The sequence below is a fragment of the Carassius auratus genome, unplaced genomic scaffold (genome assembly GCF_003368295.1).
Source record: "Carassius auratus strain Wakin unplaced genomic scaffold, ASM336829v1 scaf_tig00011304, whole genome shotgun sequence".
Lineage (NCBI taxonomy): Eukaryota > Metazoa > Chordata > Actinopteri > Cypriniformes > Cyprinidae > Carassius > Carassius auratus.
Window position 1 is genome coordinate 29,587 of NW_020524190.1, and position 26,778 is coordinate 56,364.

The 26,778-nt window shown below is 37.8% G+C and overlaps 1 protein-coding gene across 1 annotated transcript in view; it reads right to left on the reverse strand.

Moving 5' to 3' along the window:
• The window catches only part of LOC113073076 (NACHT, LRR and PYD domains-containing protein 3-like), a 28,658-nt gene extending 2,237 nt beyond the window's left edge, over positions 1 to 26,421 (reverse strand). The window contains exons 1-17 of the mRNA XM_026245981.1: positions 26,334 to 26,421; positions 25,303 to 25,387; positions 24,974 to 25,166; positions 23,061 to 24,885; positions 21,038 to 21,208; positions 16,615 to 16,788; positions 13,925 to 14,095; positions 13,528 to 13,701; positions 11,564 to 11,728; positions 11,115 to 11,288; positions 9,008 to 9,178; positions 6,859 to 7,032; positions 6,478 to 6,651; positions 5,888 to 6,061; positions 5,624 to 5,797; positions 5,017 to 5,190; positions 3,105 to 3,278 (exon numbers count right to left, since the gene is read on the reverse strand). Coding sequence (XP_026101766.1) covers positions 3,105 to 3,278; positions 5,017 to 5,190; positions 5,624 to 5,797; positions 5,888 to 6,061; positions 6,478 to 6,651; positions 6,859 to 7,032; positions 9,008 to 9,178; positions 11,115 to 11,288; positions 11,564 to 11,728; positions 13,528 to 13,701; positions 13,925 to 14,095; positions 16,615 to 16,788; positions 21,038 to 21,208; positions 23,061 to 24,885; positions 24,974 to 25,061 — 4,157 coding nt within the window. The 5' untranslated portion in view covers positions 25,062 to 25,166; positions 25,303 to 25,387; positions 26,334 to 26,421. The remainder of the gene's footprint in view (positions 1 to 3,104; positions 3,279 to 5,016; positions 5,191 to 5,623; positions 5,798 to 5,887; positions 6,062 to 6,477; positions 6,652 to 6,858; positions 7,033 to 9,007; positions 9,179 to 11,114; positions 11,289 to 11,563; positions 11,729 to 13,527; positions 13,702 to 13,924; positions 14,096 to 16,614; positions 16,789 to 21,037; positions 21,209 to 23,060; positions 24,886 to 24,973; positions 25,167 to 25,302; positions 25,388 to 26,333) is intronic.
• Between the last annotated feature and the right edge of the window lie 357 nt (positions 26,422 to 26,778).

The following is a 26,778-nucleotide window of genomic DNA, read 5'->3' on the forward strand; positions in this document are numbered from 1 at the left end:
CCATTGAAGGCAGGGTGGCTATGGGGTACATTGACATTCCAAGGTGGAGAGTGCTGTTGCAGTATTGTGCCCTCAAAACGCTGCCACTTGGAGAAATCGTCCTCGTCTCCCGTCCAAAGCCTATAAGCTGACAGTGGCTCTCACCCAAAGCTTAAAGTGCTGTGGGCCAAGCCACCTCTGTCATGTATGCCATGGCAATCCTACAGATCCACCGAGCCAAGGCACTCAAATAAATGCACAAAATCTAGTATCGACCGGGGGTTGATCCAGGAGCTGCGTTCGGTGACCATCTTTGCTCTCCAGTCGATAAAGGTCATGGTGCAGTCCCTCAGAAAGGCGATGTCCAATCTTGTGTCCTTAGAGCGCCATCTTAAGGGGAAGTCGTGGCCTAATGGTTAGAGGGTTAGACTCCCAATCGAAGGGTTGTGAGTTCGAGTCTCGGGCCGGAGGGAATTGTGGGTGGCGGTAGTGCATGAACAGCTCTCTCTCCACCTTCAATACCACAACTTAGGTGCCCTTGAGCAAGGCATCGAACCCCCAACTGCTCCCCGGGCGCCGCAGCATAAATGGCTGCCCACTGCTCCGGGTGTGTGCTCACAGTGTGTGTGTGTGTGTGTGTGTGTTCACTGCTCTGTGTGTGTGCATTTCGGATGGGTTAAATGCAGAGCACAAATTCTGAGTATGGGTCCACATACTTTCATTTTAGCTGAATGTCACTTTCACTTCACTTCACTTCACTTCACTTTCACTTCATCTAAGGTGGAGATCCATATAAGGTGGACTGTACATGCACTCCCCCACCCACAATTCCTCCCGGCCCGAGACTCGAACTCACAACCTTTTGATTGCCAGTCCGACTCTCTAACCATCATAAATCTTAAATCATCTTAAAACTGATTAAATTGTAGACCAGGTTGTCTACAGTCACGTGCAGCCACATCTTGGGACAATCATGCAACCAAAGTGCCTTCAATAGAGCTCATGTTCCTCTGAGAATGGCAACTCCACTCTGAGATGGTCCGGCTGTTCTGGAGTCAATTTGGGGAAGCTCAGGAAAACCAAGTGGCCTCCCAGGAGTCTTTGGTGGACCAATTTAAGTGATTAACAGCATGCTTCAGTTTCTTTTGTTAGGGTCCATATGGTCATGGAAAAGTCATGAATTTTAAAACCATCAATTTACAGGCCTGGAAAAGATTTGGAAATGGCTTGGAATTTTATTTCACAAATCTCTGTATAAATGGGGAAGTCGTGGCCTAATGGTTAGAGGGTTGGACTCCCAATCGAAGGGTTGTGAGTTCTAGTCTCGGGCCGGATGGAATTGTGGGTGGGGGTAGTGCATGAACAGCTCTCTCTCCACCTTCAATACCACGACTTAGGTGCCCTTGAGCAAGGCATTGAACCCCCAACTGCTCCCCGGGCGCTGCAGCATAAATGGCTGCCCACTGCTCCGGGTGTGTGCTCACAGTGTGTGTGTGTGTGTTCACTGCTCTGTGTGTGTGCATTTCGGATGGGTTAAATGCAGAGCACAAATTCTGAGTATGGGTCACTGTACTTGGCTGAATGTCACTTCACTCACTCACTCACGTATAATGGAGCTATATTTAATCAGGTCCTGAATTTCAGTGGGGGACTGTGCATGTGTAGGCCATAGTTTTACTCATTCCCGCAGCTTTAAATTTTATAATAAGGTAAATTCCTTTATTCAATATAGTAGGTTACATGAGTAAATAAATACACAGAAATTAGATTAGTTACATTAATTCAGTCATTTGAAAACCGCATGAGTGATTAAGATGTACCACGTCTTGTCTCTTTCACTCTCTCATCGTCGCATCCAAGATTTTCGCTCACATTTTGGGACAGTTGACAGAACTGTCACTTAGCTAATCAGGTCATTGTTGCATTGTTGCAAAAAATTTATCATATGCACATATTTTTAAGTATTTTTAAGCAATTTTGTACTTGCATGCTCCAGAGGCTGTATTCTGTGTGATCACAGCCACGCCAAAGTGCACATGTAAAGCTACATGTAAAGCTGTCGTGTCTTTTGTGCACTCAAGTTCATTATTTCAAATGTGAGGCTATCGCAGGCTATCGCAGCACATCATGATGCAGTGGACAGCCGGTCCCTTGGAAAGCATGATCTGGTCATGAGGTTCTTGAGTGGTGCCCTCCGTGGATCTCTCTATTGTCCTGACTAGACTGCAGAGGGGTCCCTTTGAGCCGCTGGATTCAATCAAGCATAAATTCCTGTCTGCTAGAAGAAAGGACTCCTGACCGCACTCTCATCCATCAAGAGGGTTGGTGAGCAAAGAATGCATTGTGTTCGGGCCGGCCTACTCTCACGTTCTCCTAAAACCCAGCCTGGATACATACCTGAGGTTCCCACCACATCTTTTCGTGGTCAGATGGTGAACCTGCGAGCACTGCCCTCGGAGGTGGCAGGTCCAGTCTTGGCACTGCTGTGTCCTGTAAGAGCGTTGTGCATATATGTGGACTTCACCTGGAGCTTCGGAAGCTCAGAATAGCTCTTTGTCTGCTCTGAAAGTCAGCAGAAAAGGAAGGCAGTCTCCAAGGTGAGCTGTACCCTCTGGGTTTGAGGGATCACTGTACACGGAGTGCTGCCTACTCCTTGGCATTGGCGCACGGTGCCTCTCTGGCAGACATCTGTAGAGATGTGGGCTGGGCTATACCAAACATCTTCGCAAGATTTACAAGCTCTACATTGAATCAGTTTCTTCCCGTTTGTTGGGTAACAGTTGGATGGAGCTGGCTGTTGTCACACTTGCTGTGCCATTCCCCCTGACCACTATCCTCCTTCAGTAAAGTTCCCCGGATGGCGAACCCTGGTGGAGTTCCTCAAGCACCCGTGGCAGTCAAACTGCGCAGAGCTGCCTGATGCCAGGCCCAGTACTGGTGTTAGCTTGCCCCAGACCTGGGTTTGTCCATATTGATGTCTCCACATGTCACCTCTGTTCGTGTAGGATGTGGCCTCCATAGCACCCTCATAATGTGAACCCAGACTCAATATGAGATAAGTGTTTGCTAAATTGCAATGTTGAATTTATTTTAATTTATTTTAATTGTTTTTGAGTGTCACTGACCTCAATCTCTCCAGTTTACAGTGTGAACTATTCAGTATGTCACATAGGATCTGCACTCCTTTGTTTTCTATTTTATTCCCACTGAGGTCCAGCTCTCTCAGGTGTGAAAGGTTTGAACACAGTTCTGAAGTCAGGATGAGACAATGTTTCTCTGTAATTCTGCACCCACACAGACTGAAAAAAAAGAGAAAAGACAATGAATCATATCCATGTTAGGTTTGTCTGAGTTAAATGCATTATAACTAAATGTCATGTAGCACACTAAGGGGCCATTCACATATCGCGCCTAAAAATGTGTGAAAAACGCTAGGCGTGCCGCTTTCTCCTCCTTTCCAAAGCGCTCGGGCAGTTGCGCTCCTGAGGCATCTGTTGTTGCTAAGCTCTCCATGAAGACGCGGAAATTTCAGCAAAGGATAAATGGATTTGCAGCACTAAAAATCGCTTTCTTTTATACTGGCTTGTATGAAATAGCCTAACCTAAAAGAATGACTTGAAGGAGTAAAGCTCAGAATGCTTGTGGATTAAACATCTCCAATGACGTTCATTGCCATTGATTGATTTTATTGGGTTACAAGAAAAGGTAGGATATGAATTTAATTGCGAACTGTTATTAAGCTAATGATTTTATGACTGATCATACTGTTTCTCATTTTCATAAGCAAACTGAAACACTATTTATGTACTGCTTAAAACAGTGCTATCTGTTCAAGAATAAAGTTCAAAATATACATATATTCTTTAAATTACAAAGTGGGGGAAAATATACTTTTATTAGTACTTTACAAAAACGTGATTTAACATTGCGACTATAGTAAAAGAGCATTATAAGTTATAAGCTTTTTTTAAGTTTCTCATTTCCAGACATGCCTTACCATCCCTAAAATTTGAAATAAACCAAACAAAGTATCGGTTACTCCTGTAACTCCAACAGCACTGCTGTTAACTGAAAAATGTTGATGATCATATTTGTGGCCTGTGGGATAACAGTGAAAATAAGTACACATATAAATCCAATTGCAGTTGTTAGTGAAGGCTGCATTTAAATGTTGCAATGACAAAATAAATTAAAAGTTTAAATGTTACAAATAAGTACAATATTGAATGCTCCCCAGCAGTTTGAAAACACCCACAAAGTCAGAAATGCTCACTTTTCCTCTGCAGAGACCTAAATCTTAATTTACTGCATGACAACCATGTGTTTCGGGTTTATTCTAACATCCTCAATTCCAATAATGCTCTTTTACTATAGTCGCAATGTTGAATCACATTTTTATAAAGTACTGATAAAAGTATATTTTCCCCCACTTTGGAATTTAAAGAATATATGTTTATGCTGAACTTTATTCTTGAACAGATAGCACTGTATTAAGCAGTTTATAAAAAATGTATCTGTTTGCTCATGAAAATGAGTCTGAAAAGTCTGTGTATTTATCAAATATTGAATTGACATACTGAAAGTGTCAGCCTGTTTACTTGTATATTCCTGTGTATCTTAATATTTCAGACTACAGTATAATGCACATATGCACATTGCCTCTTTTACATCCCTTCGTATATTAATATTTAAGAATAGAGTGTACTTTCATGCACATTATGTTCCAATATTTACTTTTTTATATTTTATTCTTATATTTGTATTGTTTACTTTTAGTTCATTCTTTCATAGCTATATTTTTGTATATTTTCATCTGGGTTGTATTCTTTATAATTGCACAGTATTACAAATCCAGTGTAATTTTTACTTTTGCTAATTAAAAATCACAATATTCTGTGTTTCATAAGCAAACCTCCAGAAACATGTATTTCATTACCTCTTAAAATTCACAAAAAGCTCCATCGTTGCAGAAGATATTTAACTCTGTCAGAAAAATATATTGTCATGCAAGTTTGTGTACTGAGTAATGAAACTAACTGTATTTTTTCCAGTTTGCATTCTGAACTGCCCAACAGAACTCCAAGGCTTTCAACTCCAGAGTCTCCTAGTTGATTCACACTGAGGTTCAGTTCTCTCAGGTGTGACGGGTTTGATTTCAGAGCTGAAGTCAAGATGAGACACTGTTTCTCTGTAATACTGCATCTACACAGACTGAAGACAAGAGAAAAGACCATGTTAAGCTAACATGTGACTTAAATACATTGTGAATAAAAACCATACTGGCACTAATACGCCGTCAAAAACCTGAAAACCTAATTAGATGACCATAAACCAAGAAACCTCAAAAATTTTGCTTAAGAACTGATTTAGTGAAAAGTACTATTAGTCCTGTAAAAGCCATTTTACTGTCAATTTGTGTTACTGTCATTCATGTTACATCAGTTTTTTTTTCTTCTTCTAATTTATTTTTGTTTTTGCAGATAAGTTTTTTCAGACTTCAGCAAGTGAAAATGTTACAGGTTTTGGAGGAGTTTGTTTTTATTTTATTTTTCTACTGTCACACTACTGAATCATCAGTCCATCAGCTAATAGCATAATAAACTGTAATCACACTGTAACAGCTGTACAGTATAATGTTACTTACTCTAGTTTTTCCAGCTTGCATTGTGGATTCATCAGTATATCACAGAGGTTTGTTGCTCCCAACTGGCCAAGTTCATTCCCACTCAAGGCCAGTTCTCTCAGGTGTGATGTCTTTGATTTCAGAGCAGAAGTCAGAGCTGAACAATCTTCAGCTTTTATAGCACAGTACCTTAACCTGTATTCAGAGAAACGAGACAAACTTTTCATTTTGTTTCTTTAAAATACCAAAACACTAAATTGTTTGTTGTATGTGAATGTTCCTCACCTCAATCTTTCCAGTTTTAATCGTGAATCCTTCAGTATATCATACAATTTATTCACTCTTGTGTGTTTAAGTACATTTCCACTCAGGTCCAGTTCTCTCAGGTGTGATGGGTTTGATTTCAGAGCTGAAGTCAGGAAGACACACTGCTTCTCTTTAATACTGCATTTACACAGTCTGAAGACAAAAACAGAAAGAACAATGGTTCAGATCCTTGACGACTGTCTTATAAAAACAGTAACAGTAGACATATAGCCTTCCATATAGTATTTAGTTGAGCTTTTAATGGATTTTTAAGTTTTGAATACCAGAACCTGCTGTTTTCATTTTCTTTTCTTTTTCAAAACTATAGACCTTTTTTGTCTTTTATTTATTCGTTGCAGCAAAAGTGAATCTCATAATATTTCTACAGAACATGTACACAACCAGTATATTTTATCAAATACTTTAATTATTTAAACACCTATTATTAAAGGTGACAGAAATACAGTTGAATTATAGATGTAGTGCTAGGGTTTAAATACTGTAAACTGGGCCTCTTTGACTAAACAGTGACTTTCAATCAAACTGCTGTACAGTATACTGATACTAACGCTAGTATTTCCAGCTTGCATTGTGGGATCATCAGTAGATTGCTAATGTTTTCAAATCCAGAGTCTCCAAGTTTATTCCCACTCAGGTCCAGTTCTCTCAGGTGTGATGGGTTTGATTTCAGAGCTGAAGTTAGAGCAGAACATCCTTCATCTGTCATATCACAGCCTCTTAACCTTCATTAGGAAAAAGTGGAGAGGAGTGGAGTGGAAAATAAAACATTTTGTAAAGACAAACGAAGAGGAATCATTTTTATTTCACCAGATAACAAAATACTCTCTCACAAAGTGTTCATTAAAAGATACTGAGCATAAAGTGTCTTTGTTTAAAAACTGTCAAAGTTATTTTAAACATTTTGTTTCTTATATGTGAATGTTACTGACCTCAGTCTCTCCATTTTACAGTGGAGATCAATCAGTAGATCAGATAAATGCTTCACTCCTTTGTTTTCTATATTATTTCCACTCAGATCCAACTCTCTCAGGTGTGATGGGTTTGATTTCAAAACTGAAGTCAGGATGAAACACTGTTTCTCTGTAATACGGCATCCACGCAGGCTGAAGACAAAGAGAGAAAGAAAAATGAATCAGATCTATGAAGATCATGTAGAGTTTTGGAGGATTTGGATTGTTTGCCTGACTGTCTTCTGAAAGTCACACTTGAAATTCTCTCGAGCATCAGTTATGGAACATTAGTTCTATTCCAGATGCATTCACTTGACATCAAGTTTAGGACCGGTTCTTCAATATCAATTCCACACTTTTGCTCAATGGGGCAAATGTGTTTAGATCTGCTGTTCCCAGTTACATACAGTAAGGTTTCCTTAGTTAACTAAATTAGTTACCATGAATTAATAAAGAAAAATACTCATACAGCTCTTAACATTACTCACTGTGAACCATGAAAAAACAACAATTTACGAAAATTAATCTGATCCAGTTGGCAATCATTATAGTACTTTATGTGTGCTTCCTGCCATTTCAAAAACCAAATCAATAAAAATTGTATTTAATCAGGAATAAAGGTTTAGTGTGAACATCAGCCGATAAGGACTGGTGGCCGATTAGTTGGTACATCACTACTTTGCTTTGTTCTAAATCGCGCACTAAACCATTTTGAGGGGTTTGTGAGTTCTGGAAAAAATGTCTCGGTTACGTACATAACCCTCTTCCCTGAAGGAGGGAACAGAGACATCAGACCAATGAACTGGGATCTCAGATAGAGAGACCAATGTACTTTAATTGTATACTAAATGCGCCAATGCACATTGGCATTCAATAATTGCATCCAGCTGCTGCTGATCATAACACGAGTATAACTAGGCAGTGGATGCAATGCATAATCAGGTTTTTTGCTGAGGAGCATAGCCGGTTAGAAGGGAGGCAACACCGCCAGGAATTGCAGAGCGGAGTCTGCCAAGGTAAAGACACAGGCTCGCCAAGAGAGGAACCGTAGCATGGAAGAATACACACATGCGATCATATGGCACCTAGCCTAGGACATGGGTTAACTAACAGGCAACTTTCCAGTTGTTAGGTCTGGTGCTGGACGCTCTGCCATATCCGGCTGCCAAGGGTGACGGAGGAACTCCACAAGGGAAGAATAAGCGCACATATCCAGTCCGTAGAAGGGAATGGCACAGCAAACTAGACACTGAGCAGTCTCTTTGGTTTACTGGCCACTTGAGGCAAGTTCCCCAGAGGCCACTGGCTTTAAACGAAGGCTATAAAAACGCGTTTGGTGTCGCCCAGACCACAGCTCTACAGATATCTGTCAGAGGGGTGTTTGCACTAACGCCCAAGAAGAAGAAACACTCCTTGTTAAGTGTGCTCTCAACCCAAGTGGCCATGGCATGCCTTGAGTTTGATACGCCAAGACGATAGGGGTTGCACGCCTACTGATTTCTGCTAGTCGATTTCTTATTTTAAAAAATACTCGAGTTACTCAACTACAGGCTATGCTGGCTATTCACCAAAGTAGCCCTCCTCTGCAGAACAAAAGAGTGGCTAGATCGGGGTATAGGTAAGGAGACTCCATCTATTTTGATGTGTTGGAGTCAAAGCAGAAATACATCAATGGCCATACTGCCACAATGATTGCATGACATCTTTTTAAAACATGCAACATCACACCCATGTAATGCTCATGTAATGGAAATTAGCTCTTTCAGAAGTACTAAAGCAACCAGGGGAACAACCGCCGCAGAGCCGTCACACCAACATGCTGGATGCAATCATCAATGTGCATTGGTTCATTTAGTTTACACTCAAAGTATATTGGTTTCACAATGCAAGATCCCAATACATCGGTCACCAACCTCCCTCGGAGTAACTGACTCAAAGGGAACCATTGTTCTTCCCTCTACAGTAAATTAAATAATTACTGAACCAATATCAAACTTGGCCTAAATTCCATTTTATAATTAATTTTGTTTTTAATGGCCTGATTAATTGTAATACTTCATATTGTGACTCCTCTGGCTCAAACAAATGAGAAAATAATTTTATCAAATACGTGTTAAAAGATACTCACATTAGTGCGTTGAGTTTACAGTGTTTATCCTGCAGTAGAGCAGCAATCTGATTCACATGTGTGTCTCCTAGTTCATGTTCACTCAGATTCAGTTCTCTCAGGAGTAATGGGTTTTCACCCTGAACTTTTATCACATATTGGCAGGCTTCATTTGCAGCAGGACCCAAAAACCTGAAAAAGTAGGATTCAGTTATTCTGAACTAAATGTCCATTGCCATACAATACATTTTGTCAAGACAGAATACATTATTGTTTCTATTGAGTAGCTCTAGTTACTGTTTTACTTTGAACATAAAAAATTACTTTTTGACGTCCAAATATTTATTTTAAAGAAAGAAGAGCAGAAGGACAAAATATTTTCAGTTCAAATATGGACAATGACATTAGAATTCTTATTGGTCCCAGTATCATACTAGACACAGCATGTTTGTGAAGAACTGGAGACTCACTGATCTGCTGCAGAGTGACACAGTGTTGAGAATATGGGCTTGATGGAAATTAAGTGCATTCAGAAAAAGTGAATATCAAATTACTGAATATCAGCACATCTATAATATATTTTTAAATTGTAGTGTTTCTTGTACCTTAACTAAATGGTGCTGAAATTTGTCACTAATGGCACAGAACACTTAGATGCACCAAATTGAAGATTTCTGTATTACTGAAATAATATTCTGCATGAATATTGAGCCTGCATATCATTGATATTGTATTGTTTCATCTTCTCTCACCTCAGTGTCTTCAGTTGACAGTTTGGATCCTGTAGTAAATCACTGAGCTCCTTCACTCCTGATTGTCCAGGATCATTTCCTGTGAGATCCAGCTCTATCAGGTGTGAAGGGTTTGATCTCAGAGCTGAAGCCAGAGCTTTATAACCTTCTTCAGTTATACTGCAGTCTAAAAGTCTAGATGAAGAAATAAGCAATGTCTCAAATGTATTCAGTTACTCAATTAGGAGATATTTAAGATTTTCTTTTTCAGATTATGGTATTTAGAATTATCTATGACCAAAAAATGCTATGTGACAATGTTGCCAAAATATTTTTAGACAAAATCATACTACTGATTTTTACTACTGTAAAATATACTACTGACATAAATTTTCTGTTCATGTTTAAATTCTCCAAATTCAAACCTGAGTATCTGCAGTGTGCACCGAGAGTTTGCCAATAGAGTGGAGATTTCACTCACTCCAGAGTTTTCTATTTTATTTCCACTCAGATCCAGCTCTATCAGGTTTGAAGGATTTGAACTAAATGCTGATGCCAGAGCAGCACAACCTTCTTCTGTAATATTGATGCAATTAAGCCTGTAGGAAAGAGGAAAAACAAATAAGGTTGACATACAATTGTGCAACTAGTAAACTTGGCTATTACTATTTTAGTCCACAAAATGAGATACTTACATCAGTTTTTTCAGTCTACACTGTTCATTCTTAAACAGAGTTGAGAAGATTTTCATTCCTGAGTTTCTGAGTTTAGTTTCACTCAGATTCAGTTCTGTCAGATTTGAAGGGTTTGAATTTAAAGCTGCAGTCAGAATATATGACTCTTCTTCTGTGATATCGCTGTTATTCAGACTGTGTTCACAGAAAATACAGATACAAATGAAAGCAGTTTCAAATAAATATTTTTCAAGAGTTAGTTAAAAGTCAACACGGCCTGTTAAACGATAAGATAACATATAACACCCAACAAGTTCAAATGTATTAAAATTATCATGATAATGTTAAATCTTACATCAGTTTGTTGAGTTTACAGTGCTTATCCTGCAGTACCACAGAAAGTTTGTTCAATCCTGAAAGTCCTAGTTCATGTTTACTCAGATTCAGCTCTCTTAGCAGTAACAGGTTTTCACCCAGAACTGTATTCACATACTGACAGGCTTCATCTGCAGCAGGATCCAAAAACCTGCAGAAGAGATGATGAAGCAGAATTCAATTCAACTAAACTTGATTTAATAAAAATAGCATCTGACTCTTATGGGAAACGATAAAAATTGTTTATCTTGAATTCACCTAGGCACAAAAGATTGCTTTAGTGAAATAATATTTGTATTAATACTTAACAGAATGTCATTTACTTTGTATCATTTCATTACATCTCACCTCAGTGTCTTCAGTTGACAGTTTGGATCCTGTAGTAAATCACTGAGCTCCTTCACTCCTGATTGTCCAGGATCATTTCCTGTGAGATCCAGCTCTATCAGGTGTGAAGGGTTTGATCTCAGAGCTGAAGCCAGAGCTTTATAACCTTCTTCAGTTATACTGCAGTCTGAAAGTCTGCAGAAAGACGAAAACATCCAAGTTAAAAACAAAGATCAAAACATGACTTCATTACTATAAGCACTCCTCACATCATTTGGATGTTTATATTTCCCAGCACCTCAAAAATGCATTCTGTTTATCAAAACTTTATAAATCTTTCTACACAATCATGTTTTTCACTACTGTAAGTAATATTACTGACTTGTTCCTTGTTACACAATGCCAGTTTACAGACCATTTGGAGCTTTAGCTGTACACTGATTCATGTTTAAATTAACTTAAATTCAGACCTGAGTATCTGTAGTGTGCATTGTGAATTTCTCAGCAGACTGGAGATTTCTGTTACTCCTAAGTTTCCTAGTTGATTCTCGCTCAGATCCAGCTCTCTGAGGTTTGAATTAAATGCTGATGCCAGAGCAGCACAACCTTCACCTGTAATACTGATGAAGTTCAACCTATAGAAGAGAGAAAAATTATGCATCTAATTGGTTTAGTTATAAATTTATCCAGCAATATGAGATTTACGATGATAATCATACTGTAAAGTAAGGCTACTTCCACACAAAGTCAGAGCTTTCCCTATTTAATCTTTTATATTTCCTCAAATAAAGAAATATCTGCTTCCACATGAAACCACAAAACAGACACAAAAAGATGCAGTATACATGCAGTATACAGTGCTGTCCACACGAAAACACAAGGGTGGCTTTTTCAGATTTATCCATTCGGTTTCACTCTCCCAAAATGTCTGATCCATGTGGACGAAACATCTATACAATACAAAACGTATGCGTATACAGCTAAATGTGTCTCCGCGTGGACAGGGCCTAATATACACTCACCTAAAGGATTATTAGGAACACCATACTAATACTTTGTTTGACCCCCTTTCGCCTTCAGAACTGCCTTTATTCTACGTTCCATTGATTCAACAAGGTGCTGAAAGCATTCTTTAGAAATGTTGGCCCATATTGATAGGATAGCATCTTACAGTTAATGGAGATTTGTGGGATGCACATCCAGGGCACGAAGCTCCCATTCAGCCACATCCCAAAGATGCTCTATTGGGTTGAGATCTGGTGACTGTGGGGGCCATTTTAGTACAGTGAACTCATTGTCATGTTCAACAAACCAATTTGAAATTATTCGAGCTTCATGACATGGTGCATTATCCTGCTGGCAAGTAGCCATCAGAGGATTGGTACATGGTGGTCATAAAGGGATGGACATGGTCAGAAACAATGCTCAGGTAGGCCGTGGCAATTAAATGATGCCCAATTGGCACTAAGGGTCCTAAAATGTGCCAAAAAAACATTCCCCACACAATTACACCACCACCAGCAGCCTGCACAGTGGTAACAAGGCATGATGGATCCATGTTCTCATTCTGTTTACGCCAAATTCTGACTCTACCATCTGAATGTCTCAACAGAAATTGAGACTCATCAGACCAGGCAACATTTTTCCAGTCTTCAACTGTCCAATTTTTGTGAGCTCGTGCAAATTGTAGCCTCTTTGTCCTTTTTTTAGTGGAGATGAGTGGTACCCGGTGGGGTCTTCTGCTGTTGTAGCCCATCCGCCTCAAGGTTGTGCGTGTTGTGGCTTCACATATGCTTTGCTGCAAACTGGAAGTTTTTTTTTTCCTTTTCACACCATTCTTTGTAAACCCTAGAAATGGTTGTGCGTGAAAATCCCAGTAACTGAGCAGATTGTGAAATACTCAGACCGGCCCGTCTGGCACCAACAACCATGTCACGCTCAAAATTGCTTAAATCACTTTTCTTTCCCATTCTGACATTCAGTTTGGAGTCAGGAGATTGTCTTGACCACCCCTAAATGCATTCAATCAACTGTCGTGTGATTGGTTGATTAGATAATTGCATTAATGAGAAATTGAACAGGTGTTCCTAATAATCCTTTAGGTGAGTATATAATCCTTTTATGGTAAAATACTCAAGCCTAAACAATTTTTACAACCCTAGACTGAACAAGCAGTTTGGAGAATGGTTGGTATGATACAGTTATATTAGTAGTATTTACGTCTTATTTCTTTATCTTAGAATGCTAAGGCCTCAAGCTTTTGTTTTGGTGTAAAACTGCACAGTGACTTTTAAGTCTATGCTACAAATCTGGTGAAATGCTGTAAACCATTCCACAAAAATGATGGGAATTCTGCAAATGTATAATTAAGTGAACCTTCCACATGCCCGTTAAAAGCAGTTTAATTAATGGGTTAAACTTTTAAAATACTTACTTCAGCTTTTCCAGTCTACACTTTACATTTTCAAACAGAGTCAAAATAATCTTCATTCCTGAGTTTCCTAGTTTATTCTTACTCAGATTCAGCTCTTTCAGATTTGATGGATTTGAATTCAGAGCTGCAGCCAGAACATGACAACCTTCTTCTGTGATATCGCTGTTATTCAGACTGCAGATTTGAGAAAACAGATTTAGTTTAATCTTAATATTTCCGGGAATGTATTAATTGACAGTTAAATAATTCTGGTGGGGATGATGATGATGATGATGATTATATGCACATTACAGTCATATATGGTATTTCAGTCAGCACTCTCTTATAAAAGATAGATAAAACAAACATAGCAGCAAGATCTAAAGGGTCACTGTAACAAATATATAAAAAAACTTACATCAGTGTGTTGAGTTTACAGTGTGTATCCTGCAGTAGAGCAGCAATCTGATTCACTCGTGTGTCTCCTAGTTCATGTTCACTCAGATTCAGTTCTCTCAGGAGTAACGGGTTTTTACCCACAATTCCAGTCACATACTGACAGGCTTCATTTGCATCAGGTCCCAAAAACCTAAAGAAAGAAAGATGAGGAAGAATTTCATAAATAATTTACCTGCATATTATTTATTTTGTATTACTTTTTCACATAAGGTAAGTATGAGCCTGCATTTCATTTATATTTTTTTACTACACCACATCTCACCTCAGTGTCTTCAGTTGACAGTTTGGATCCTGTAGTAAATAACTGAGCTCCTTCACTCCTGATTGTCCTGGATCATTTCCTCTGAGATCCAGCTCTATCAGGTGTGAAGGGTTTGATCTCAGAGCTGTAGCCAGAGCTTTATAACCTTCTTCAGTGATACTGCAGTCTGAAAGTCTAGAGGAAGACAAAAGCAATATGTTATACCATGTTATTACAAAACATTATAATATCAAAAAAATCTATTTTGTTTATTCTTTCCTCTTCTGGTCAGAGGGGAAAAACATGATTCATCATCTGATACCAAACATGTCTTTCCCTCTTCTTTGGTTTACTACAGTAATTTTTATTTGATCAAAATAAATAATTATTAAAACTCAAAAGACATAGTTATTGTTATTATTAAATTCAAACACTGGGTCACCCAAGTTTCTCCAGTGTGCAGTTTGTATCTTCTAATCCATTTTGGAGTTTCTTCACTCCTGAATCTTGCAGATTATTGTTGCTCATGTCAAGTTCTTTCAGACTGCAGTTTGATCTCAGCACTGTAGCGAGAATTGAACAGCTTTCTTCTGTTAGACCACAACCACGCAGCCTAACATTTTAAACAGGAGAGGGAGAATTTACAAACACAAAGTTCAATGAAATTCAATGCAAATTGAAAGTGCTCGATTCCAACATTTTGTGATTACTAAGAACTGTTTAGGTCACCTGATTTCTTTAACAGATTGAATGTGCAATATAATCTAGATTAATAATACTCACTGTAGTGTGTTGAGTTTACAGTGTTTATCCTGCAGTAAAGCAGTGATCTGATTCAATCGTGTGACTCCTAGTTCATTTTCACTCAGATTCAGTTCTCTCAGGAGTAATGGATTTTTACCCACAACTCCAGTCACATACTGACATGCTTCATTTGCATCAGGTCTCAAAAACCTGCAGAAGAGATGAAGTAAGATACAATTTAATTTCCAAATAAACTTGATGAAAAAAGCATCCAAATATGATGGACAGAAAAGTGAAATAGTTTTTCTTGAATTTATATTAATACAGCAGGTTTGCATTAGTGATATAATATTGTCAAGGTTACAGAGGGAGAGGACCCAGATGCAGAATGGAAAAGGGATGTTTATTGACAAATTAGACAAAGCACAATATGAGGGAGTGGCTTGAATGGTCCAGACAGTAGGATAGGGCATGCAACGGTGGAGCAGGCAGATGGGGTGGGGGTGGGGGGTGACCGCTGAGAAGGGCCCTGGGTGACAACCAAGTGCAGGACTGTAGAGGAGGCTATGCAAGGGACCAGACCACAGCACCAGGAACCAAGGCCACTTGGCTATGGAGGTGAAGCCACACACGTCAGACCTCCAGGCAGGGAGACCCAGTGGCCAGGGAGAAAGCAGCAGGCAAGACAGCAACAGACAGAACTCATAAAGCCAGCGGCACTGATATGTGCTACTGGCTTTGATGTCTCTTTAGTGGTTAAACATAAAATATAATTTGTTTTGGGTAAATCTAACAGGTTATATTTGGTCTGTATTCGATTTATCTATATGTTAAAATGAAAATAAAAAAGGCAAATTTATATAATATTTTGTTTCATTGTAATGGCTGCATATATGCACATATCCCTGAACTAAGTACATTTCTGCAGCTGTTATTATGTTTAAATGAAAACGAAAGGAGGCAGTGGTATTTGATATCCCATTTTGTTTTAATGTAAATATACAGAGAGGAAAATTGCAGTAGCCAAGGCGAGCTGACTGATGTTATCAAGTACGCTGCTGTTTGCAAATTTAACGGACTTGCGTTGTCGTGGACATCACACTCCCGAGACGAATGCACAAAGTCTGAAATACTGAGGATGCACGTCTAAAATCAGCGTAACTTTGTATTGAGAAACCTGCGCAGACCTATGTCACAAGACTATTTGCCTAATATTCCCGGTACTTTACACCGTGGTGGAAACGCAGAAAGCAACAGGTCTGGGGGGGAAAAAGTTCCTGGGGAAAAAAGTTCCTGGTACAAATGTTCCGGGCAATTTCGGTGGAAACGTGGCATAACTCACATACAAAACGAACCAGCAAACACATAAGGGAAATAAGCACAATAAATAGGAAAGCACACAAACACAAGGTGAGAACAATCAATTAATGAGCACCAAACAAAGACTAAACGAGGGGGTGTGGTAATGTGAAACAAGGGGCCAGGACGACAGGAGCACATGGCCAACATGAACAAAGACAAAGATATGTGGTCATACACAGGAAAAACAGAGAAACACTAAACAAAGACAAAATAGACACAGCTGCCAGGGCAGAACCCTGACAAATATTATATAAACAATTCACCTGCATTTAATTTATTTTTATTATTTCATCATCTCTCACCTCAGTGTCTTCAGCTGACAGTTTGGATCCTGTAGTAAATCACTGAGCTCCTTCACTCCTGATTGTCCAGGATCATTTCCCGCGAGATCCAGCTCTATCAGGTGTGAAGGGTTTGATCTCAGAGCTGAAGCCAGAGCTTTATAACCCTCTTCAGTGATACCACAGTCAGAGAGTCTACAAAAGGAATGAAAATATTTCTAATTAATCAGCTATTTTATAATTTAGTTTAACTCGTTTAACACTGCCAGCGTTTTTAAAATTTTCACAAAAATTCCATTGTACCCAGAAATTTTGTTGCATGAATATCTGAACATGCAATACATAAAAATAAAGAACAGACCTTCTCATTTTGAACAAAATTTTCTTTTTTAATCAACACTTGAATGTATGTATGTTTTGTAAAAAAGCTACATTTTGAGCAAAAAGCTGAAAACAAAGAACAAAAAAAAAAAAACATTTTTATCAAAGACTGCATCCGGATCATATTAGTATGGTGATCAAAGCATGGATTAAGCACATTGTGTCTATCAGCACTCCAAAAGCTTTCACAATCCTTTATCTTTTCCTGGATTGACATTTTACTCTATGACATTAGGTCGTTTTTCTTTATATGCTGTTAACTGTTTTAATCAGCTATTCTATAATTTAGCTTAACTCGTTTAACACTGCCAGCGTTTTTTTTAATTTTCACTAAAATTCCATTGTACCCAGAAATTTTGTTGCATGAATATCTGAACATGCAATACATAAAAATAAAGAACAGACCCTCTAATTTTAAACAAAATGTTCTTTTTTTATGAACACTTGAATGTATGTACGTTTTGTAAAAAAGCTAAATTTTGTCCAAAAAGCTGAAAACAAAAAAACAAAAACATGTTTTTTATCAAAGACTGCATCTGGATCATATCAATATGATGATCAAAGCATGGACTAAGCACATTGTGTCCATCAGCACTCCAAAAGCTTTCACAGTCCTTTACCTGTTCCTGGATTGACATTTTACTCTATGGCATTAGGTCATTTTTCTTTATATGCTGTTAACTGTTTATGATTGCATTATTTTTCATATGCATCTGCTTACACATGAGATCGCTCGTTTCTGCATCTTCATCATCTGTGCTTTTGATCAGGAAATTGTGTTCTCATTCAAGAGATGCATAATAGTGCCACCAAGCATATAACAGTGAAAACACAGAAAGTTGTATAATCTCATATTAGGCAGATGAGATGAAAGATGAGACAAATTGTCAGTGGTGGGGAAAGAGTTAACAATATTAATCACTAAAGACATCTTCTACAAGTGAAAATGGATATGCATATATATATGCAGAGTTGGGTAACTTACTGTAAACAAATTAATTTTCCTGGTAATGCAGTAAATTAATGCATTACGTTTAAAATGTATGTAATTTGATTACTTATGTCAATAAAACTAAGTTACAAGTTACAAATGCAGCATTTAAATAAATTACAAATGCAGCATTAAAAATTATGACGTACAAATCATGTTTTTGGCTTTATTATGCATTTTAAAATGCCCCTATTATGGATTTTTGAAAATTACCTTTCATGCAGTGTGTATCACAGCTTTAAGTGAATGAAAACTCCTGCAAAGTTTTAAATCTGAAAGTGCACCATGTATAAAGTTACTGTCTCTCAAAAGAAAGAGTCGAAGAGCCTTTTCATGTTGACGTCAACATGAAATATTAGCATATTGCCCACCCATTAGTTGGTCTTTTCACATTGGTCTGAATTAAAATCCAAGTTCATTCTTTGCCACTAGGTGCCGATTTTTGAGCAGTAAAGTAGCGGTTTCCCTGGTAACACTATACACAAAGCAGAACTGTGCTCACAAACACTGCTTTATTCGAGATTGAGGTCACTGCAAAGCAAAAGTGGGCGTTTCTGAATTTGCGGGTGTTTTCAAACTGCAGGATGTTACTCAATAATGCAATCAAAATGATGCCCCTTACCTAACCCCACCCATAAACCATAATCCAACATTTTCATGAGCAAAAGAAAAACTTTTTTTTTTTTGCTTCATAGCTCAAAGCTATGTCATCATCACCACTCCTACAGCTGAGTTAGCTGGCTGCTCTCGAAATGCTATTGCAGTACTTTGATGCCACACGTGACAGTGCCGTGGTGTCGGTTCAAGTCGGGCAAAATTTCTAACTGGCACGCACTGCTTCAAGTCAGCCACCAATCGGTCTGCGCAGTGCTGCATGAATTCAAACACACCTCTGTACTTGGCTTTATCAGGCATTACAGGCATGATGAAATAAAATTTAGACCAATCGGCCCAATCAACGCAGATTAGCATCAGTTGTTTGGAAAACTGAATCAAATGAATGAATTATTCAGGAGTCAATGAGCAAGTAAGGTAAAAATAAATGCATATTATAAGACAATGAACGTGTTATTTTGACCTTGCATGCATGTCAACTGGTTGTTTGGGACTCCCAAAACCAAAATATAAACCTTTTGTTACCCATAATATGGGCACTCAACATATTTTAGTCTGGCATTATAGTATGGGAAATGTTCAGCAAGTTGTGTAAATGTGTACAAGTTTATGTCTCACAGTAAGACTAATATAAGCAAAAATAAATGACTCATCAGAATGAGATCATCCGAGAGAAGAGGTGAATGATCACATGAGCTCTGTCGTCTTCTTCCAAATTGGCTGTTGCTCACGAAAGTCGCTCTTCATTTGCAGAATTCTCAACCTTGTCGCATCACTGGACATGCCCCATCCGGTCACCAATAGCCACTGCCCCTGTTGTTGCTGAAAATCACCAGCTCTCCATTGAAATTAATGAGATCGTGTTACTTTGGCCCAATCCCAATTCTATTTTATACCCCTTCCCCTTCCCCTATCCCTCCACCTACCCCTTCCCCTTGTCCCTTGAAACCGAGTATTAAGGGGTAGGGGAGAAAATATTCCCCTAAGGACTGGGACACCACTACTATGCCTTCAAACGTCATCATTTGTCGTCTAACTCTTACAATACACACATATACTGGTGTGCTGGTGTGCATTAGAGCCTTTAATTATTGTTCTGTATTAATGAGCTGCTTACTGACACACACACACACACATATCGGAAACAGCGCACACACATCAAGGAGAAAATAAACTTGTCAACACTGCCCCACAACTTAACTTAAATACAGTTTAAATACTAAATCGGTACATTATATTTTTCATTGACGAGAGGATACAATCACTGTTTTTAAGTAAACTTTTACTTAAACCATCCAAGTGCACACACAGCAGTGAACACACACATGGAGCAGTGGGCAACCATATTGCTGCAATGCCTGGGGAGCAGTGGGGGTTCGGTGCCTTGCTCAAGGGTTTCACCTCAGTCGTGGTATTGAAGGTGCAGAGAGTTATGGTTTTTCACTCCCCCCACCGACATTTCCTGCTGAACCTGATACTCGAGCCCATAACCTTTGGGTTAAAAGTCTGACTCTCTATTCAATAGGTCACGACTACACCCCCTTACCCCCCCCAAAAAAGGAAACTGCACCTTATTTGTTTTGTGCTTTAGATCGGCCATTGGCCCACGTCGGGCCAACAGAGACGGTCGGGTTAGTTAGTTTGGTGTGTTCCACTCGTCGTCTCTTTGGGCTCACCATGGCAGCACGTTTGCCCAATTCAAAATGTTGAATCGGCCTCGGGGCCGTCAGGACCAATGGCGAAAATGAGAGCTCGGATGGGATGTTCTGCTCCCCATCAGCCTGCACTCTTTTAAGCAGCACACGCTGCACTCAGAAGACGGTCTCGAACCGAATGCAACGCTGGTCTAATCCCTCTCTCATTTCTCCACAGAAAGCAGCGTGTGACCTACAGCCCACCCACTTTGGAGCACGTCAGGACACCCACTTTCACTTTGGTTGGCAACGAAAATCACGGAGAACGCACGGAAAGCACCAGCCACCAGGAAGCGGCTCACCTCACTACACCAGGCACACTACACTATTAAATAAATCCACCCTCCGGGGCATTTAATTCACGAACCCTTGTGGAGTGATTCTTCACCTCGTGACACTATCTATCTATCTATATATCTATCTATATATATATATATATATATATATATATATATATAGGTGTGTGTGTGTGTGTGTGTGTGATTTAGATGGTAGCAATGCTAAATAATACCTAGTTGTTTTTAGTGTATATTACGAAATTTTGCTATTGGTACACCCTTGATAATGAAAGTTAGACATTATTAGTCAAACAAAAGGAGGTTTAAATGAATAATTTTGCATAATGCCCATACTGTTTTTTTTTTTTAACAAGAGAGGTAGTAATCTGTGAAATTCATAATTTGTCTATTAAAACATGCAAAACAAAATCATAACCTTTAGGTTTGGTTGAGATCAGTTTTTTGTTGGTCATCACACAACTTACCTAAGTATCTCCAGTTCACACTTTAAATTTTCTAGTCCAGTGCAGAGCAGCTTCACTCCTGAATCCTGCAGATTATTATTGTTCATGTTCAGCTCTTTCAGATTGGTATCTGAACCAAGAACTGTAGCCAGAGCTGAACAGCTTCTGACTGTTAATTCACAATCATTCAGCCTACAAGGAAAACAAGTCACATTAGATTAATACAGTATACATACAGTATAATACAGTAAAATGCATGAACTAAATACAAATATTAAATTTATTTTTAGGGGTGTGATGAGATCTCATGGCACGAGATCTCGTGAGATCTGACTGGTCTCGCCAGAACGTGATGATATCCACAATCCATGGAATTTGTAAAATTTTGAATTAATTAACCAAAATTAGGTCATTACACTTAAATCAAATCATGATATGGACTTGTATCTCAAAAAAATATAATGCCACAAAAGTTGTTTCAAATATGTATCCTGCATGTTCTGCCTGTCTCTGTTAATGAATTGCGTAGATGTGCAGTTTACACACACACACACTAAAGCGCATGATGCTCACAGTGATTTCAGCGTCTGCCATCTCACTAAATGAGGACCTAAACACATGAACATCATCTCCAGAACTGCTCTGAGAGTCACTTCATGAGCATTTTACCATTTGATTTGAGTAAAACTTGCGTCATATCACATACACAGAACTGTAAAGGTATTCTCATCAACCCGTCAAAATAAAAGTCTTTGGTTTGAAATAACGACAATGTGCCTATTAGTATGTTTTAGTAGAATATACATAGCCTCCTCCTACTACTACTAAAATGAAACAAACATTTTTTTTAAGTAATAATCACACAACATTTTTTCCATGTTTTAATTGTGATAGTAAATCCCCTTTGTTTGCCAAAAAATTAAGTTTACTCAATTTTCAATAATTAAATGATAAATGATTAAAATAATGTTTTATGCCTTCATTTGATAACCACACAACACAGAATTTACGAGGGAAAAAAAATCACAAGGCTACTTTAAGAAAAAATTGTATGCATTCAAATAGTTAGACATTGCTAAAACACATAATTTGGTAACAATAAAAAATCTAAATAATATGGTGAGAAAAAAATAAAACATTTCATAGGGTCATAAACATGCAATTTTTGTTAAACTTTTAATAAATTTATGTGAAAATGTATAGGTTTCATGATTTCAATTAATTAGACATGCTTTTTAATGAATACAGTTTTATTTAACTATTAAAAAGAAGTTGAGAAAAATTAAAACAGAAAAATAAACTTTTTATTATTAAACAGGAAATCAGTTTACTAAATAATACTGACTGCTACTTTAAAGGGATATTTGTGTTGCTTATTATTTATTTTTATGTATACTATATAATGTTGCGCAATTACTTGATTTTTTTTTTTTTTTTTTTTTTTGCATTGTGTTTTTCAGTTGAATAGAAGGCTATTTTCCCCTATATATTTCATCATTAAGGATTTCTTTTTTAAAAAAAGTCTAAAAATATCGTGTTGTCTCGTTCTCGTGAACCCAGTCTTGTGTCTCATCTCATCAGTTGGTATAAGTGTCTGGTCACACCCCTATGTATTATCCATCTTTTACTCTTACATGATCATTAACAATCAACAATCATTATTGTAAGATTGGTAGGCTAGACTGACATTGCAAATACAAAATGAGTAGTATTTTTGTATCTAAAGTGACAAATTTGCTACATAAACCAAACAAGAATACCATTTTAAGATTTATAACTTTACTGACAATGAGTTTTATATTTGAAAGCACTCCATTGTTTTTTGAGGTGGAGAATATGGAGGTTAATTATTAGAACACTGAGAAAGTTTGAATTATCATTCAAACAAAAGAAGACTATTAGGAAGGAATTAGGAAGTTGAGGTAAACAATAATTTCATATTGGAGTGAAAATAACAATGGAACTATGTTTTTATAATAAATATTATGTTCTTCTGGTACTAACAAAAAACTGTAAAATAACCAAATTGTATTAAATGACTTACAGAGCTATTTTGGAGTTTTTGATGACGGCTGATAATCTAATAAGACACTCGTCTGATTTCTTGAATTTCTGAAGCTCAAACTCCTCCTGCTCTTCCTTTGATGTCAACAGCACAAAGGCCAAAGCAGACCACTGACCAGGAGAAAGTTCAGCAGGTGAGAGACTTCCTTTGCTAAGGTGGGTCTGAATCTCTTTCACCAGAGTTTGGTCGTTCAGTTCATTCAGACAGTAGAACAGATTGATGGATCTCTCTGGAGACAGATTAGCTTCAAATTTCTGCTTGATGTACTGAACAATTTCCTTTTTGCTTTGGTCATTTTCATCTTGCTGTGTCAACAGACCTTGTAACAGCAGCCGATTGGACTGGATTGACAATCCAAGAAGAAAACGAAGGAAAAGGTCCAGGTGTCCATTGTCACTCTCAAGCGCTTTGTCAACTACAGTCTTGAGCAAATCAGTCAAGGTTTTCTTTTTGCTGTCTTGTTTTGTAGACTCATGAACAAACACACTTTTATTGTGTATGTCTAGAAACAGATGTGCATAAAGGGCTGCAATGAACTCTTGAATGCTCAAGTGAACAAAGCAGTACATGGTACCAAGAATGATCCCTGTTTCCTCCTTAAAGATCTGGGTACACATGCCTGAATACACTGATGCTTTATAGACGTCAATACCACAGGCTTCCAGGTCTGATTCATAGAAGATCACATTGTTTCTTTCCAGTTGTTGAAATGCCAGTTTCCCCAGTGAAAGGATGGCATCTTTATCCCAGGAAACATCTGGTGTGTAATCTCCATCATATTTCCGTCTGCTCTGCTGGATCTGAAAGCGGAGAAAGTGTGTGTACATTTGTGTCAGAGTCTTAGGAGTGTCTACAGTGTTTGATTCCTGCAGTGTTTTGGAGGCATCATTAGACTGATTGTTCTTCAGATTAATATTTGTTTTCATTTCCAAAATGTTTTGGAGAACAGTGGCTGAAATCCAGCAGAAGACTGGGATGTGGCACATGATAAAGAGACTCTTTGATTTTTTAACATGATCAATGATTTCTTTGGCCTGATTCTCATTTTTGAATCTTTTTCTGAAGTATTCCTCCTTTTGTGCATCATTGAATCCTCGTATCTCTGTTACCCGGTCGATACAGTCAGGAGGAATCTTACTGGCAGCTGCTGGTCTGGTGGTGATCCAGATGAGAGCAGAAGGAAGCAGATTTCCCTTGATGAGATTCGTCAAAAGAACATCCAGCGATGCTGGTGACAATACATCACACAATGTCTCATTATCCTTAAAGTTCAGAGGAAGACGAAATTCATCCAATCCATCAAGTATGAAGAGGACTTTGTACATATTCCTCTTTGCAAGGTTCAGTCCTTTTGTCTCTGGGAAAAACTGAGTTATAAGGTCCATCAAACTTAGTTTTTCTTTATCCTGTAAGTTCATCTCTCTGAATGGAAGAGGAAATATGAAGCTGATATCTTGATTTTCTTTTCCTTCAGCCCAATCCAGAACAAACTTTTGCACAGAGACTGATTTCCCGATTCCAGCAACTCCTTTTGTCAGTACAGTTTTGATCTTCTTGTCTTTTCCAGGTTTAAATAAATGAGTGCATTCAACCTGTATCTCTTGTGATTCATGACGCCTGGAAGTAACTTCAATCTGTCTTACTTCATGTTCAGTATTGACCTGTTCACTACAACCCTGAGTGATATAGAGATCTGTGTAGATGTTATTCAGAAGTGTAGCGTCACCTTGCTTTGCAATTCCTTCAAACACACGTTGATACTTTTTCTTTAGGTTTGATTTGAGATGCATGAAGACCAGCTTATCTGAACACAGGAACAAAAATATATTTTCATTACAATCTTCTACATTTACAAGTGATAATCTGACAGTCTATGTTCATAAGACTCTTACCTTCCAGAGTATCAGCAGCTTCATCTTCCTTCATCTCTCTCAGGAAGTAGAGTACGAGATCAAGAGCTGCTTCTTTGATACTGCACATGTCATCTTTATCTCTCACAAAGTATTGTGTGTTTTCCTTTTTTAATATTTTCTTTAACTTTTCCAGCTCGTACTTCAAAAATGTTATTATTTTGTCCTCAAGATGCTAAAAAGAAGCAAGAAAAAAGGTGTAGAACAAAAAATAACCAAAATGTATGTTCACATATATATATTTTTAAATATAAATAATTTACATATTGAACAAAAGTCCAAATGTCATCTAGAAGAAATTTAATTCCTACCTGGAATATGCTGTGGAGATTTTCTCTGAACTTCTTGTGGAAGTGGCCATTCTGAACCTTTGTGCCTGATTTCTCATGTTGAACCCTGTCAGGAAAATAAGGCTGGGCACTGATCAGGTTAAACAAAGTAAAGAATAATCAGAATTACCAATGGGGTTTTATTTCTAGAAGTAATTAAGGATTTTTTTTAACTAAACATTAAAGGCACACTTTCATTTTCAATCTTTCTGCCGATTGTGGATAAATATAAATTAAAAATAAAAGTTCTTACTTCAAAGTACAGAATTTTTCTTCTGACAAAATGATTCATACTTTCATATATATTATACAACGTAAATGCATGTAGGTGCACAATAAGTGCATTGTATTAAATAATTAATTGGAATATAAGTCCCCAGTAGTTAAAGATACTTACAGAAATATAAAGTGTAGGTCTACTTTTTTTGATCCAGGTAGGCTACATGTTAATAGTGTATAGGCATAATCAGTTTAAGATATTTATATAGTATTTTATAGCTAACTGAAGGGTCTTGCTTTGTTTTAAAAAAAAAAAAAAAATTGTGATGTTTTATTCTGAAATATCATTTCTCACATATTTGCATATTTACAAAAGCCATAATTAGCATGGAATCGTACATGAGTCCAACACAGATTTTGCTTTGTAAGTGTATTTCATTAATTTACCTGACTGAAATGTCACGGGCTAATGTAATAGTAACATAGACCTTAGTAATATTTTAAATAATGTTATGTAAAGCTTGTAATCATCTTTCACACATACTTTTGCTATCTTTAGTGAAACCCAAAGTGTCCATGCACACACTCACTAGATTGGAAATCCATCATGGCCACCATATACAACAAGCCAATTGTTAAATTGGAATGAAGCTCCAGGCCAAGTTCACTAGAGTCAAGCAGCTTGCCAGACATTTCGTATTGTGTTTTATTGTTGTATTTAGTCATGTTCTCTCATATACACTAGAGTAGAGAAATTAGCCAATGTAGTGCTATAATGCAAACACATGAAATACCTTTTGTTTGGTGATGTTTTTTTCTCACTGAATTTCGGTGGTGCTTCTTTTGATTGGTCACTCTTCGCAGACACAGAGCTGGACACATGTGAGCTTGATCTTACACTAATGACACAAAGAACAGAGAAATGACTTATGTCTGATGGCTGCACACATTCTCGCTCTCTCTCCCTCCACAGAAATATTTTTTTACTAAGGAAAATGGAGAGCAGCAGAGAAATCTGTTACTTCAAATAAATTACTTATTTATCCAGTTTCTAACATCTGTTAATGAATGTCTAATTTAAAAACATCGATTATGTTCAACTCATTACTTCGGAATAATTTGCTTCAGTATACAGATACCCACTGCTAAGGTCTAGTTTGAACGTGTCAATACATTAACTGTTCCCAATACTGTGTTTGACTGCATCTGCCTTCTTTTTCACTACACAAAATTTGGTGC